Source organism: Equus quagga, chromosome 11 (genome assembly GCF_021613505.1).
Source record: "Equus quagga isolate Etosha38 chromosome 11, UCLA_HA_Equagga_1.0, whole genome shotgun sequence".
Classification (NCBI taxonomy): domain Eukaryota; kingdom Metazoa; phylum Chordata; class Mammalia; order Perissodactyla; family Equidae; genus Equus; species Equus quagga.
This window is the reverse complement of record NC_060277.1, coordinates 43,675,965-43,691,964: the sequence shown is the minus strand read 5'-3', so window position 1 is coordinate 43,691,964 and position 16,000 is coordinate 43,675,965. Positions and strand designations below refer to the sequence as shown.

Sequence of the window (16,000 nt, the reverse complement as noted above, 5' to 3'; positions counted from 1 at the left end):
TTGTTCTTTTTCAAAATTATTTGGTTATTTGGGGTCCCTTGAGATTCCCTGTGAATTTTAGGATAAATTTTTCTAGCTCTGCAAAAAATGCCATTGCGATTTTTATGGGGATTGCATTGAATCTGTAGATTGCTTTGGGAGCTTGGACATCTTAACAGTGTTAAGTCTTGCAATCCGTGAGCACAGAGATCTTTCCATTGACTTTAATAGTCTTTAATTTCTTTCAGCAATGTTTTTGTAGGTTTCAGTGTACAAGTCTTTCACCTTCTTGGTTAGATTTATTCCTAAGTATTTTGTTCTTTTTGTTGCTGTTGTAAATGGAGTTGTTTTCTTAGTTTCCTTTTCAGATTATCCATTGTTTGTGTATAGAAATGCCACTTACTTTTGTTCTGATGTTTGTATCCTACAACGTTGCTAAATTTATTAGTTCTAATCGGTTTTTTTGTGGAGTCTTTAGGGTTTTCTACATATAACATCATGCCATCTGCAGTCAGATGATTTTACTTTTTCCTTTCCAATTTGGATGCCTTTTATTTCTTGTTCTTGCCCAAATGCTGAATTGACTTTTAAGAGGAAATACAAATTGTATTTTTTAGAAAGGAATAGGTGGTGCAGATTGATGTGGGCCATGATGAGAATTTTGGAATTTTACCCTTTGAAGGCAAAGGGAAACCACTGGTGGGGTTTAAATTGGGAGAAGACAATCAAGTGTGTGCTTAAAAAAAAGCACTCTGGGTCTTAGTGGAGATGTGATGGAGAGAGTAAGAGTGGATGCAAAAGACTAGCAGAGTGCTGCAGAGTGGTCTGATAGCTTAATGATTTGAGCTGGGAGGAGAGGGCAAATGGTAAGAATAGGGATGGAGAAATTTAATGTGATTGAGGATGCAGGAGTTAGAAGTGACAGAATTAGACGGTGGATTGGATATATGTGTGAGAAGGAGGCAGGAGAGAGCATTTTAAGGCCAACTCTTAGGTTTCTGGCTTGAGCACAACTGAGTGGATTGAGATAACACATACTGTGGTAGACAGTTTCTGTATGCAGAGTTTGAGATGCTTGTGAAACACCTAGTAGGAGGTGTTGAGAAGAAAATTGTGTATGAATCTGGGTGTAGAAATATGCACCCAGTAAATAAGTTGGCTGCACTTTGGGAGGAATCTAAGACCTAGTTTAAGTTTTGGTGCATAGTATGCACTCAGTTAATATTTATGTAATGATTTATCACAAAAATTCAACCTACATATTGTAATATTTTTAAAGTTAATTACCTTTAATGTAGGAACTAATATTTTCCTTTTTGATACTATGTAAGTGGCATTTTATGAGAAGGCCATTATTGCTTTCTTAATTGAACTGGCTGGATATTATTCATTTACATTGCTATTTTATGTCATCCAGCTCTCTTGATAGGCTTGAATGTGATAAAACCTGCTTTTCTGTTCGAGTCCATAAATACAGAAAATAGGTTAAAAAGCTACACACAACTAAACTTCAAGGTATTTTAACTTTTCTGGGGGGAGAGTGGCAAAAGCAGGGTAGAGTATGAAATTTCCTGTGACTAGTTGCTCAAGGATAAAGATCGTAAAACTTTTTTCCTAAGTCTAGCAAGCACTAAAACAGGTAGTCGTTGATGTGATAACTCATAAGGAAAAGCTTGTCCTGGATTGGAGAGAAGTAGAGAAAGATACAGAGGAATTGGAAAATGGAAAGCAGCAAAAGAGAAATGAAGGAGGGGGTGCAGTAAGCTTTCGATAGGTTCTGAATTGAGTGTTAAGAGTGTAATCTACTCTTGATCCACTTGAATCATGAGCTTCAGAATACATTACTTACTTTCCCTTAAAAGCTAATGCTACTTCACAGCTCTTTGCTGCTATAAAGTGCCATTCTAATTGGAAGTAGACACACTCATCAAATGAGAATTTTTTCTCCTCGTCTCACCACTGTATAAAGCTGGAAGTCAGAAGATTCCATTATTCTGGTCCTGGTTCTGTCATTAACTGGCTTTTTGACCCTAGGAAGTCACTTGCCTTCTGTGAGCCTCAGTTTACTCATCTGCCAAATGACGGAGCTGGACAAAATGATCTGTAAAGTCCCTTTGGCTCTAATAGTCTGTATTTCTTTGAAATCAGTTTTGTTCTAAGTGTGGCAGTAGTTTCTCATTTAAAAAAAGAAATCCACACAACTATGTTTTTGAAATTTATAATTTAACGTATATTCTCCTATACATGGAGTTAGCACAGAAATTATTTTGCAAAATTTGTTATTCTAACTTACATGCTGCTATTTGAGATTTTAGGGACTATTTGAGATTCTCCTATTAAGACTATCTTCAGTTTTGTTAAATCCTTGCCACCTTTAATAATTTCTTTGCCGTAATCTTCAGAGTTTGTTGATTATGAGTTTTTGTGGGAGTATTTGAAGTAATTCTGACTTTGTATTGTTAGAGTTTCCTTTTGAGAGAATTACTGTGTTAGGAAACTAAAGCTGTTTTTTAGAGTCTGTGACTGATTTATAACTGGAATAACTTTTATCTTAACTTGATTTTTCTTAAAATTTTCAGTTAAAATCTTTACAGATTTTGCTTTGGCAGAACTGAACAGTGAAAAGACATTTGTAATATAATTATCCTAATAGCATCAGGTGATATTTAAAAAAGGAAAGTAATGCCCTGTATATGTAAGACATATAGTCAGAGGCACCAGAAAGTTATACATTTAGTTTTATTTATCTCTGTTCAGTATGTATACTTTTTGGTTCACATTCATGTAAAGAATGAGAGTAGCAGGTACAAAGGTTTAGACTAAGGAAAGGATGAAACTTGGAATTCTGTGTAAAATTTCTTAGATGCTCATGGTTTTAATACTGAGGAACCATGATCATACTATCTTACAGAGTAATCTTTTCATAGGGGAGTAGAGTACAGTTAGATCTAAAAAATAAAGGTACTAGCAAAGGATATTTAAAGAAGGGAAGAACATCTCTCAGTCTCCATCTTCTAACCCATAAATTACTTACTAGACATGTCTTCCAGTCTGTTCACAAGTAGAGAAATTGTGTGTTTTATTTATAGGATATTAAAGATTTTATTACTAAAAGCCTTCCAAAGGTTTCAGGCTAGCCATCCCCAAGTAAATTTTTAAACGTGATTTTCATCCTGGTAGAGAAGACTTAGGGAAAAGTTTAAATTTGCAGTTGTTAAAATTTAAATTCTTCTCCACAAATACAAAAAATAAAAGTTAAATTCTTCTTTGTAGTCGAACAGACCAAGTACTAGGAAATGCAAAGATTTGAACAGAATAGAAATTTATTATGTGTCAGTCTTAAGCAAATGTTGAGGTTTATCAACTGATGTTTTAAAAATAACACAGACCCACAGAAGTTTGAGCAGACTCCCCTCATCCCCTTATTTATTTTTCTTTAGCTATTTTAACTCATTCTAAAGCACCTATTTAGCAAGATACATTTCTCTTTGGTAAAATGAAAAATAAATCGTCACTATTGAACACAATATTAGTTGAATCTCATCCTCTGGAATATCCAAACATCCTTTCATGGTTGCCCATATGAGTGTGTAATGCCCTAGCACTGCAGATTTCTAGAGATGCTAACCCCTGGTATTCAAGAATAAATGCTGTGGGAAAAAGAATTTAGTATAATTTTAATAACACTGACTCTTAGATTAATGCAAAGTTATTTTTATCAAAAGGAAGTTAATTCACCTCATTCTAAATGGTACTTTCAGGGACACAAATATTTAATGCATCTTTAAACAATTAGCAATATAATCTTTTGCTTATAAAGTCAAGTATTTTGTGATAGCCTGACAGTAATAGAAAATTGCAAAAATAAAAATAAAGTTCCTGTGCTTTTAAGAAAATATTCCTTATAAGTATTTGTATTGCAAATGAATTATTATCAAATGTTAATAATCTATTATGTCTTGTTTTTTAAAGTGAATGAATTTTTAGCTTTTGAGGGTCCCATCTTGTTGGATATGAGAATTAAACATCTAATCAAAACAAATCAGTTAAGTCAAGCAACTGCTCTAGCAAAGCTGTGTTCTGACCATCCAGAGATTGGTACAAAAGGTAGTTTTAAGCAAACTTACCTTGTCTGTCTTTGTACATCATCACCAAATGAAAAGTTAATCGAAGAGGTGAGTATGTTTTTTTGTTGTTAGTAATTATTTTTTGAAGTGAAGAAATTAATTTTTAATTAAATTAGAATGTCTTTGACTTCCCTTTCTCTTAGATAGTGAGGGATCATTGTCGATCTTAAATTTTTGGTATGCTCTTGTGTAGTGACTCTAAGCATCTTTCAGAATGATATGTGAACTGATTTCACGTAGCTTCTATTTTAAATAATTTGGGTCTTTTAACTGCTTTGGCTAAATTATGGGAAAGATGGTGGTGGCTTCATAGTTTAGTAGAATGTTTCTATTTGTCAGCATTTGGGCCTTTACTTCAGCTTTACCTGTCTTCAAGATACTTGCAAATCGTTTTAACTGGCTAATTTAAGTAACTATAGAATTTATATGACTTCTCCATAGGAATAGTTTCTCTGTTTTTTATAGAGAGATAGGTACATAAGATATATCTATCTATCTAATATCTATATATGTATTAAGCAGAGAAAACATTCCTGTGGGGAAGTCATAGATAGATAGATCTAGATATCTAGATCTGTATCTCTATATATTAAGATAAATTTTTATTTGCATATTTAATGTAAAACTTTATTTTCTTCGAGAGTCCAGAAGAAGAATCACCTTAGACAGAAAGCTAAATGCCCACGTGAGGTTAGAAGTTGTAATTATAATGGTGATTGTGTGATTTTTCTTGAGAATAGAAAGTGAAGAGGAAGATGATAGGCTTGGACAAAGATTAGAAATAAACCTGTTGTGTGTGGTGAGGATAATGAGGATACTGGGAAGAGTGATGTCTTGCAGTCTCCTGGCTGGATGGAGTAGGGAGCCAAGGGCTCTAGCCTAGGAAATATGTCATTAGTTTGGACATTGGCTAATCTGTACATTTTTTCCTTTACTATTTCGCTTTTATCTCAGGTAATTGGCTTTTTAATCACTGTATATCAGAACAAAATAGAAAATTGAAGTTTTCTTATTAGTTCAGAATAACTATATAGATAAGTTAATCGGCAGATGTATAAAGTTTCTTGAGATAGCCTTTGAAATGTAACGTTTTAAAAAAATCCTTAAATAAATTTATTGTGCTGCTACATCTTAGATATTTTTTAGCTCTGCTAAAGCTTTCATTATCACTTCAGTCCCAGCCCTTAAGTCAGTCTGTCCAACCATCCATCCTTCCTTCAGCCAATTTTTATTAAGTTCGTGTGCAGTCTAAGCACTTGAAGGGAGGGGGGATAAAGGTGAAGAAGCCATAGGCCCTGCCCTAAAGAAGTCTACCTTCTAGTAGTAGGGTTGTTGGGTTAGCTTTGAAGTCCTATTTAAAGTCTGTGAATTTGTAATCTCCAGGAATAGCTGTATTTCTAGCTCTCTTGAATAATCAAAAGATCTTACAATACTGAACCTTAATTCCGTTTTGGTTTAATTATCCAGAGTTGAGTAGCAGCAGCCCAGCCTGCTCTGGGAGATCCTCAGGAAAATTCTCTATGAGCACCCTGGGTATCTCTGGGGTCCTATGAAATGGGGTTTTTCCTTCTCATGTTAAGCAGTAGAATTAAGGATTCCATGTTCTTAAGCAAAGTTCACTAAAATCTCTGTACCTACCCCAGAAACGAAACTGGATCACATAGTGCAGAACAGGGCAGGATACATTTGTCTATACATTCCTTGTTAAAAGTCTCTTTTTACTTAGAGATTGTTTGGTTACTCTTTTATTTTTCTATTACAAACATCTAGAAACTTGTTCTTCATTGTTCCATGTGAAGTAAGTTTTCTTATTATTTCTGATCCAAGGGAAGGTAGTCCCTTGGGAATAGTTGCCCAAAGACATTACCCCTTCAGAAGAGATACGCTGTCTCTTTCGCTCACTCGCTCGCGTGCGTGCGCGCTCTCTTTCTCTCTCTCTCACATGACCCTCTTCATTCCTTTCCTTTACCTGTTTGGTTCTAGTAAGCATTTGAGTTTTTTACCTATTCCTTAGAATATGGTGGGAATACATGTTGGAAAGAGTCAACTATGGCCTGGATCTTTGGTCCTTTTGAGGAAGTCCTTGTCCAAGTGAGCCAGTAGGCAAGGGATTGATTATTTCCCAGGATCCTTTCAATATGATAGAAATAGCAGCTAGCCCTGATAGATGGCACAGGAATGGGGCTGAGAGAGATGGCCTCTGGAAGGAGCTTTGGCCTGGATTCTTGGTATAGGTATAAAAATGAAGTTAGCAGTGTTACTTTAGATCCAGTATTTCTATTGGTTTTGTCATTAAACATAGAAGTTTAAAAAGTAAAGTCTTCTATCTTGTGTCTCTCTAACCATCATTTCCCCCAATTAATACTCCCTTTAGTAATTATTCAGTTTGAAATTTGATAGATAACTTTTCTGACAATTTTCTGCACATATATATTTTTATATACTTAAAACATACATACCCCCTGGCTGCTAGTCACTTTTCCCCCTTATTTTAGATGTCTTTGCATATCATTATGTATAGATCAACCTCATTCTTTCCAATGGTCGCATAATTATGTAGCATGGATTTATAATATCTTTAGCCAGGCTGGGAGACATTGAAATTGTAGCCTTGTACATACATCCTTTCATTCTCATTGGGAGTGTACTGGTAGAATAGATTTCTAGAAGTGGAATTGCTGGATTGAACAATCTACACATTTTGAATTAATAGATAGGACACTACTACCATCCAAAAAAGATTATGCCAGTTTATACTGCCATAAACAGCATATGAAATTTCTTTCCTGACACTAGAGATTATTCGTCTTTTAAATCTTTGCTAGCATGAGAGTTAAAAATAATAGCTCATTATTTGATTTTCCATTTTCTTAGTATGACAGGTTTACTATTTAAGTTCTCTTCTTATTGGAAAGCAGTTTTATTTTGATAAGCAAAAGACTGTTCTTGAAATGTGATTAGAGTTAATACATTTGAAAAGAACACTTGGTAAATGTACATAAAATATTGATGAAGTGTTTTATATTTTTTGAATACCTACCTGGCATGAACAGCCATATTAAAACATAAAAATCATTCACATTTTTGAAATGATTTCTCTGCTTTACAAAGGGATTTAGCATAGTATGTCTTTAACAAACATTTAAAACTTTAAATATTTAATTCAGATTTTTAACTTTCTGGTATTTAAATTTTGCTCATTTTTCAAGGCCACGGAGAATAGATATCCATAATATGTAAATAGTCCCTATATCACTAATATATTGATAATCCCTACCTTATGCTACCTTGGATTTTAAAAATTATTCTTGTTCATTGATGGCTATAGTTGACCTGTATCTCAGTTTCACAATTTCACTTCAGCCATTCGTTAGTTTAAATATGGTTTCATTTTCCCTGTCATTCTCTTTAGTGTCATATTTTTTTCGAGAGGGCCATCTAGTGGCAAATCAGGGAAATGAAGGCTATCAAGTGCACAGTAAAAATTGTTTCCTTAGTATACCTGTAAAAAGTGAGATGTTCTGTATTACTGAATATAGCAAATGTTTCAGTTGGTATATGTATATATGTGAATAAATATATAGAGGCTACTTTACATACAGTGTTTTTAAAAAATTATTAAATATAAGCTAATATAGGTAATATTATTGGGAAAATAAATTTCCAGAAGCATAATGTACACATTTTGCATCATTTGAGCATTCAAGAAGAATGACTAGGTTTTAGAAGAAGAAAAAGAAATGATCAGATTCAAAATAAATCAGAGTTTCAAGAAACAAGAATTTTTGTTAAATCTGAAACACGTAAAAGTCAATATTTAGAAATAAAAGGCCACAATATTCTTGTGCATGTGGAGTTTGGGAAGGAGCACAGACTTTGAAGCTAGACCTGGATTAAGTCTTAACGCTGCCACTAACCAGGCGTGTGACTTTGAGAAGTAACTTAACCTCTCTGAGCCTCATCTCTAAAAAGAAGTGCTCTCTGCGGCAAGCTGTTGTGTGCTTAGCAATGCTCTTTCTAAAGAAGCACTGATAAATAGTAGTTGCTGTTACTGTTACTGGTAACATCTTATGAAAAAGGAAACAGAACTCGTGGATTGACTTCCTCTTTGTCGGCATGGGCGTCCCAGGGTAATTGTTTAAAGTTAACACAACTTTTCCTAAAAGATTCTGTGATGAAATGGAAAGAGAATAGGTCTTCGGTGTCAGTCAGACAATTGAATTTGTGGCTCTACCACTTAACTAACTGTTGTAACTTGGGTAAATTACATAATTTCTCTGAACCCCATATTCATTATGTGTAAAATGTTAATGATAATACCTACCTAGTAGAATAGTTATGATTAAATAATAATATATGTAATGTCCTACAATGCGTTTAGCGTATTGTAGATATTTGAAAATATTTATAACTGTATTGTTCACCCTTTTTTTTAAATTATTTGTTTAAATGGGGTCACTTATAGAAAAGATTTGTGAGAAAGAGGCAGACAGGGGAGTAGCAGAAAGAACACTGCACCAGGGAACCAGGGAGTGCCAAGATTTAGGGTTCAGTCGTAACTCTGCTACTAACTTCATGCTTCCTGTAAGAAATCCTTGTTGTTAAACACACAGATTCAGAGTTGAGTCTTTTCTTGTCTTAGTGTTTTCTAGCCCAATTTAATGTATAAAATGGAATCTCTGAGTCTATGCAGTCTTTATCCTCATTATCAGAGATGGACCTCATGATTACTCATATCTTCATTTAGACACTTGTTCAGTCCTAAACACATTACATTTTACACACACACACTCACTTTTCCTACACTCAAAAATTGATGAGGAGAGATAAAAGATCAACCAAGAGGGCATGGTTTCCTCTGTGGTATGTGGGTGTTAATGGTTTGTATTGGTCTTCAAGTCTTCTTTTTGCCATTTGTCAGTTGTACCACGTTGAAATTAATCTTTCTATTCTGTGGAACTCCAGTGATTTGTGATTGTGTGTGATTTGTCACACCCTTGTCTTACAGCAAATGCTTGTAGAGATCATAGGTAAATTCTGTTTTATGTAGTAAATCATTGTAATGAGATAGTAAATTTTAATTTAAAAAAAAGCAATAGATGTAAGTGCATAAAGTGAAGCAAGTTGACTTCATCTAGGTTATACGTAATGCATGCATGACTGTTGATAAGCTTTGAGAATTTATATGAATTTATATTTATATGAAAGGAAAAATAATGGAGATTTATAGAAAACTGAGGTAAGCTTCATTTAAAAGTGGTATAGCTACATAAAATGTTTCACATTATACTTTTTTCCCTGAGATGAATAGACATTTTATTAGCCTATATCCAGTAGACCTCTCTGTGTCTTTCTGCTGATTCTAATGCTTTTTAAATACTAGATAAAGGGGGGAAAATATAACTACTGAAGCTTTTCTTTTTCAGAATTATAGACCTGATTTAATGGGTAATGGGAGCTTGTAATTGGCATTAGTTATGTACATGTAAATGAATGCTTGTAAAGTTCTTGAATAGAGTTGGTTCTCTGACTTGAAGAAAGATAATTTCTTTAAACTGCAGCCCAGTAATGACAAATTATGAACTCACAGTGTATGAGTTGATGAGGTTTTACTGATAAATATGATCTATAAATATCTAATGAAAGATTTAAAGTATATTACTATATATCCTAATATAAAACCATTTTATGGCATATTTCTATATCCTTTTTCTGTAGATTTCAGAAGTTGATTGCAAAGATGCACTAGAAATGATCTGTAACTTAGAATCTGAGGGTGATGAAAAAAATGCTCTTGTCTTGTGTACAGCATTTTTATCACGTCAGCTCCAGCAAGGAGATATGTACTGTGCCTGGTGAGTTGATTTTCTTTTGTGAAGAAAAGTTTATTAAATAAGAATACAAGATAGGTTGTGAGAATTCAGATAGCTTAAGAACATATTTTTTAAAATCTTTTTAAGTCTCATCAGGACAGAAAGCTTATTTTCAGGTATTACATGCTGTCAAACTGGTTGTCAAGTAGTTTATAACTTTAAAAACTTTTTGTATTAAGGACTACACAACTCCTTAGTATACTAATAATGATCATATAATGATCAGGAAATTTTTAAATGTTGGAAGATGAAAGAAAGGTTTGTTTTGTCTATTGCCACAATAAAAATTTTTTCAGATATGTAAGTAACCTGTTTTCCTCTGCATATAACTAGCTGCTAGTCATTTATGTATGGAAATATAGTTCATTTTTCATTTATGAAATATCATTCTACTTCACTAACTTCTTCAATGCACTTTTTTCTTTCTTTATATGGTACATTTCCAGGTATGCAAAGCCTGTTATTATTATATAATCCTTTGGGAGGATACAACTAACAGGTGTTGACTTTAGTTAACTCAAACACTTAGCATCAGCTGTCTTAAATTAGTGTTAGCTAAAACTGGCAATTTATCTGGTCAGTCAGCAGCATTATTAGTTTTCAGTGTTGTGTTGGTGTTATGGAAACACAAAAGAAAAATTTAGGTTTCGGCATTCTGACATTTAAGAATATTTACCAAGTGACATATGGTATACAAATGAATATAGAACAGGCAATCTAAGTAAGTGCTTGTGTAATCAAAGAATAGTAAAATTCATAATTATAAAGGTTTTCTGAGCAGTTGACCTTTGTTATGAAGGAAAAATTGTATATGCAATACAGAGAGGATTGATACAAAAGGCAGGAGGAAAGCTTCTGAAGGGGAGAATAAATAACATGTATTTATTGAGGACAGGTAGATTTCATATATAACATAAATATCAGTGATAACTAAGAAATGAATGTGTTACACTCATTTAAAAAAGGCATCAGGGGCCAGCCTGGTGGCAGAGTGGTTAATTTTGTACTCTGCTTCAGCAGCCCAGGGTTCGTAGGTTTGGATCCCGGGCATGGACCTAACACTGCTCGTCAAGCCATGCTCTGCCAGCGTCCCGCATAAAATAGAGGAGGGTTGGCACAGATGTTAGCTCAGCGACAGTCTTCCTCAAGCAAAAAGAGGAAGATTAGCAACAGATGTTAGGTCAGGGCCAATCTTCCTCTCTCTCTCACACACACACACACACACACACACACACAAAACCCTATAAAAAAACCCATCAAAGTCTGAATTTTATATGGCAAGCAAAAGCAGTCTATTATAAGCCCTCAAGTAGGAGGAGGATGAAATAGAAGTTTATGTTTAAGAAAAACCGTTTAAGCCAAGAAGTTGAGAATGGATTGGGGCTGAATGATGAGGGCAGAGTTGGGGGAGGACGTGGCAGTACAGCAAGTTGGGTTGAGATAGGAAACTCAACTAGAAAGCCAGTAAATAGTCTACCTGGGAAGTTATGAAGGGTTCCTTATGGATGTGGAATGTGGTGAAAGAACTGTTGAGGATGACAGTAGGATAATAAAATGCAGAGGCTGAGAAGGTCAGTGATAACGAGGCATTAAATTAGAAAGATGTTGACCAGGAAAGAATGTTGATCATCTTCTTTCATACGTTAGGGTTCAGGTTTCAGAAATCAAAGTGGAGCAGTCTTATAAAAACTAGAGAGGTGAAAGTGAGGAGACAGATTTTGAAGTCTTCAGTATATAGGTTAAAATCCAGTAAATAAGCTAGTGATTCAAGCGGGTAGTGAAAAGGGCAGAGTTCCTTGGAGTGGAAACTGAAGAAATACTAATAGGAAAGGCTTTTATTGTGGAGAAGACTTGGTGAAAAAGTTGAAGCAAGGAAGAAGATTTTTGTGGAGGTTAGCTATAGAGGACAGAGGAGAAATAGGACAGTAGGTTAAAGGGAAGAAAATTCATCATTTCAGTAGGATTGTTTTCTATGAAAAATACATTGTAATTGCATTTGAAGTAAATGTCAAAGTTCATTTTTCAAAATTTCTTTTATGGTTTCACTGCTGTGGCACAGATTGAGATTAGTTAATTCTTGATTCTGTGTCATTGATTCTTAATATTTATCTAATAATAACCAATTGAAATTTAATTGACCAGTTAAGTTGGTTAATTTTAAATTTGTTAGAAGATAAAAATTAAATGCTTTTTAAAAACCATTTTGCCATTGATGCATTTTATGTATTCACACACATTTTGCACTTTCTTATTAAAGTTCAGGTGTGACTCAAAGTTACCATTTGTACAACTTGTTTAAATGTCAGCTGCTTTCTTAATAAAAGGTAGTGCTTCTCTGTCTGAGATTGAAAAATATTAATAAAATGATAATTTATGTATCCTGATTTTATTTAGTCTTTAGAAAATTGAGATCTGTTTTCTTGCTTTTGAACTTAATTCCGCATGTGGAATTGGAATCTAAAACCAGTTTTAATTTCAAATATAATGACTGGACTGACATAGTCCCTGATTATTACATTACTGCTCCAACTTACTTTTTATACTTTTTTTATTTTTCAGGGAACTCACTCTCTTTTGGAGTAAATTACAGCAAAGAGTAGAACCATCTATACAGGTGTACCTAGAAAGATGTCGTCAACTTTCTTTGTTAACCAAGACGGTATATCACATTTTCTTCCTGATTAAAGTTATTAATTCAGAGGTAAGAATAATCAAGGTATCTTTTCTTCATTTAAAATATATAAATTACCTTTAATAAAAAACTTTAACTGTATTATTTTGGCACCTTTTCCAGTGATTTTTGTTTATTTCATTTAGTGCTTTCAACATTAAATTTCCTATTGGTTAAAGACATTTGTTATAGAAAAACCTAAAAATGCAGATGAGAGCCAGGGCTAGCTCTTAGCCTGAAGAAAAGTAATATACATAATACTTGTGTTTTATCATTCTATAGTTTTTATTCCTAGAGGTTATATTATTTTGATAATTTGGCTCTATAGAACTTTAGAGTGTAAAGAGAAATATAGAGATAGCTTCCTTTGCTAGCAGTCTGGCAGATTACATTATCTGAAAATCCTTCTTCTACAAAACACCCAGAAATACTTGATAAAATAAAATGAATGTCTTTTTTAATGTATAGCACCTGAGATTGTGAGAATATCAGGGAAATCTCTAAGCTCAAAATGAAGAGGAACCTAAAAACTGGAGCATAAAGCTTGAGCTGATGCTGGGCCTTTCCTAGCCTGGTGGGCATTGGGATATGTTACTAGTTACAGTAATCAAAGGATTTAAGTTTTAATATCTCCACAGGGACAGTAGATAGCTGTATGGGGTTAGGAAATAAGATCTTGGGCCCTCTCAAATTGGGGCGTTAGAACTGAGCTCTATGTCCCCCTTCTCCCTCCCTGAATCGGTGAAGTTCTGTAATGTTTTAAAAAGCAGACTAGAAAAATATTGCTCACACAGATGGATGATAGGGAACTTTGTGCATGTCTGACTGGGTTGTGGGTCAGAGGAGAAAATGTTTCCTCTAAGAAGTTGTAACCTTAGGTCTGCCCTCACACAGATTTAGGGTCCAAATTTACTCTGCCTGTATAGTCCAGGAATCCCCATGCCGAGTAAGGAATGTTTAAGAAGGTAAGGATGGAGTCCTAGCCTGGTATATATATGGGGTACCTAGCAGAAGCAGATACACAACTGCTTTGGAGGGACGTACCCTCAATGCAGGATTCTCGTATAAAGCCCTACTTAAGTGAGTTCATGATCAAGATTTACAAAACATGAAACAGTTGGCCATGAGGGAATTTTAGCAGAGAGAAGTAACAGTAGAATTAGACATGCCAGGACGAAAACTATAAATTACATATATTTAAGACAGAATAAGGAATTAAAGCATGAGAAAGAAAGATACTATGAAAATGACCAAGCAGATTTTAAAAAGTCGAAAGAACTTTTAATTAAAAAAACCTAGTCATTGAAATAGAAACACTTTACAGATGGAACAGTAGATTAACAGAGTAAACAGTAGATTAAACACAACTGAAGAGGGAAGGGACGAGCAGAGGTATGTGTTCCCATTTATTTGTTAACTAAATCATAAGCCAGCTTTTACAAAATTAATTTATTTTCTTACAGTAACCCTGTAAGAATGCACTTGGTTTCCATTTTCATTGTACACAGAAGATAGTTTCCAAGGGTGTTACCATTGCATAGAATGAAATGCCAGACAGTTTTTAGGAATCCTTGAAAACTGGGATGCAGCATGACAAGAAGTATTTTTAAGTTAATGTATAATTTTTTGTGAAAGGAAAGACCACAAGACACTCTCCTATCCCCCTTTAAAAATACCTTTTAAAATCTGTAGTCAATAAATCTTATATGTATCTTCATTTTTCTCTCCTGAAATGATTTAATTTTCAAGAGTAAAGAACAGGAATTAATCCTTCCGCTTTCCAGTTTTTCTCTATCAACCCTGTTAACTCATCCTGATTTTTCATCTTATATATTGTGGTGCAGCAATTTTTTTAAAAAACTTAAGGTTTTCTTTTTTCTTGGTGAGGATATTGGCTTTGAGCTAAGATCTGTGCCAATCTTCTTCTATATTGTATGTGGGATGCCGCCACAGCATGGCTTGATGAGTGGTTTGTAGGTCTGCACCTAGTATCCAAAGCCACAGACCCTGGGCCAGGGAAGCAAAGCACATGAGCTTACCCACTATGCCACCAGGGCCAGCCCCTAAAAAAACTTAAAACAGTTGTAAGTTTCTTAGGAAATTACTATGCTATTTTAAAACAGGTTGTGCCACTGCTTTATATCTAACTTAAAGAGCAGCATGGCACAGTATAAGGGACTTGAAACTCGAAACCTGACAAACTAGGTATAAATCTTGACTTGCTGTTGACCACCTAGTAATCTTAACCACTTTGGTTAATCAGATGAATCGACGAGGTTACAAAAAATGGCTCTCCCTCAACCTTACACGCCACTCATAAGGAAGCCGTCTTGGAGAGGGGAGAACACTTGGACAAGAGCTACACTGTCCATTATGGAAGCCATTATCCACTTACAGCTGTTTAATTTAAATTAAGTAAAATTTGAAATTCCATTCTTCAGTCACAATTGCCACATTTTAGGTGCTCGGTAGCCCCATGTAGCTAGTGACTATCGTATTGAAGAGCACAGGATAAAGAATATTTCCATCGTTGAAGGCAGTTCTGTTGAGTAGTACTTTTCTACTTTGAGTTTGAGTTCAGAGGTAAAGCACATAGAAAGGCAGTTAAAAGCTTGGGGAGGTTGGCCGGGGGAGACTTATTGAGGAGGATAATGTGTAACATGGTAATTGCTCCCTCCCCGGAATCTTGTTTCTCATTGCATAAAATTTTTCTCCTTTGTTTTTTACTTTCTGAAATCTAATCAAGCAGAGAGGGCTTTTATCTTAAAACTAGAGTCATAGTTATTCTTGTTTTAGGACAGAAAGAGGCCTTAAAGTTATGCTGTAGTGACTGGGTTCTAGTGTAACTCCTCATTTTTCACATGATGAAATTTAGCCTCAAGGTTAAGTGATTTTGGTTAACTGGTAGCCCTCTTTTTTTCAAAACTCCAGGACTTGTTGAAGACTATTGTCCAGTTACATATTAACTTAAAATAATTGTGTCCTTCTTAAACTCTAATTGACATCTGCAAAGGAAATGGAGCAGAAGCTGGGTCCGGCTTTTTATTCATGCTTTTTCCTAGACCCCTGATGTCAAAAGAATTGAAAAATATAGCCCTGCCCTAAAGGATTTCATAGTCTGTTGATGGAGACCCACAAACAGTTGCAATGTAGTATAGATCTTTCTATCACAGTGGAATGTTAAGACTCACACGTTACTTAGCACAGTACCTGGTATAAAGTAGGTGCTGAATGATTAAAAGAAGTGGGCCATCTAACCCACTTGTCTGTTTGACTCTCAGTGATGGCCAGACAAAGTGGGAGGGGAGAGTGTTCTAGTTAACAGAAAAAGCGTGTGAAGTGGTGTAAAG

The 16,000-nt window shown here is 34.6% G+C and overlaps 1 protein-coding gene across 2 annotated transcripts in view; it reads left to right on the top strand.

Annotated features, from left to right (window-relative positions):
- The window catches only part of ZNF292 (zinc finger protein 292), an 87,741-nt gene that overhangs the window by 58,999 nt on the left and 12,742 nt on the right, over positions 1 to 16,000 (top strand). Inside the window, exons 5-7 of one of the 2 annotated variants that reach the window (XM_046675709.1) lie at positions 3,952 to 4,154; positions 9,825 to 9,961; positions 12,539 to 12,680. In XM_046675709.1, coding sequence (XP_046531665.1) covers positions 3,952 to 4,154; positions 9,825 to 9,961; positions 12,539 to 12,680 — 482 coding nt within the window. The remainder of the gene's footprint in view (positions 1 to 3,951; positions 4,155 to 9,824; positions 9,962 to 12,538; positions 12,681 to 16,000) is intronic. The other variant, XM_046675710.1, reaches the window with a different exon arrangement.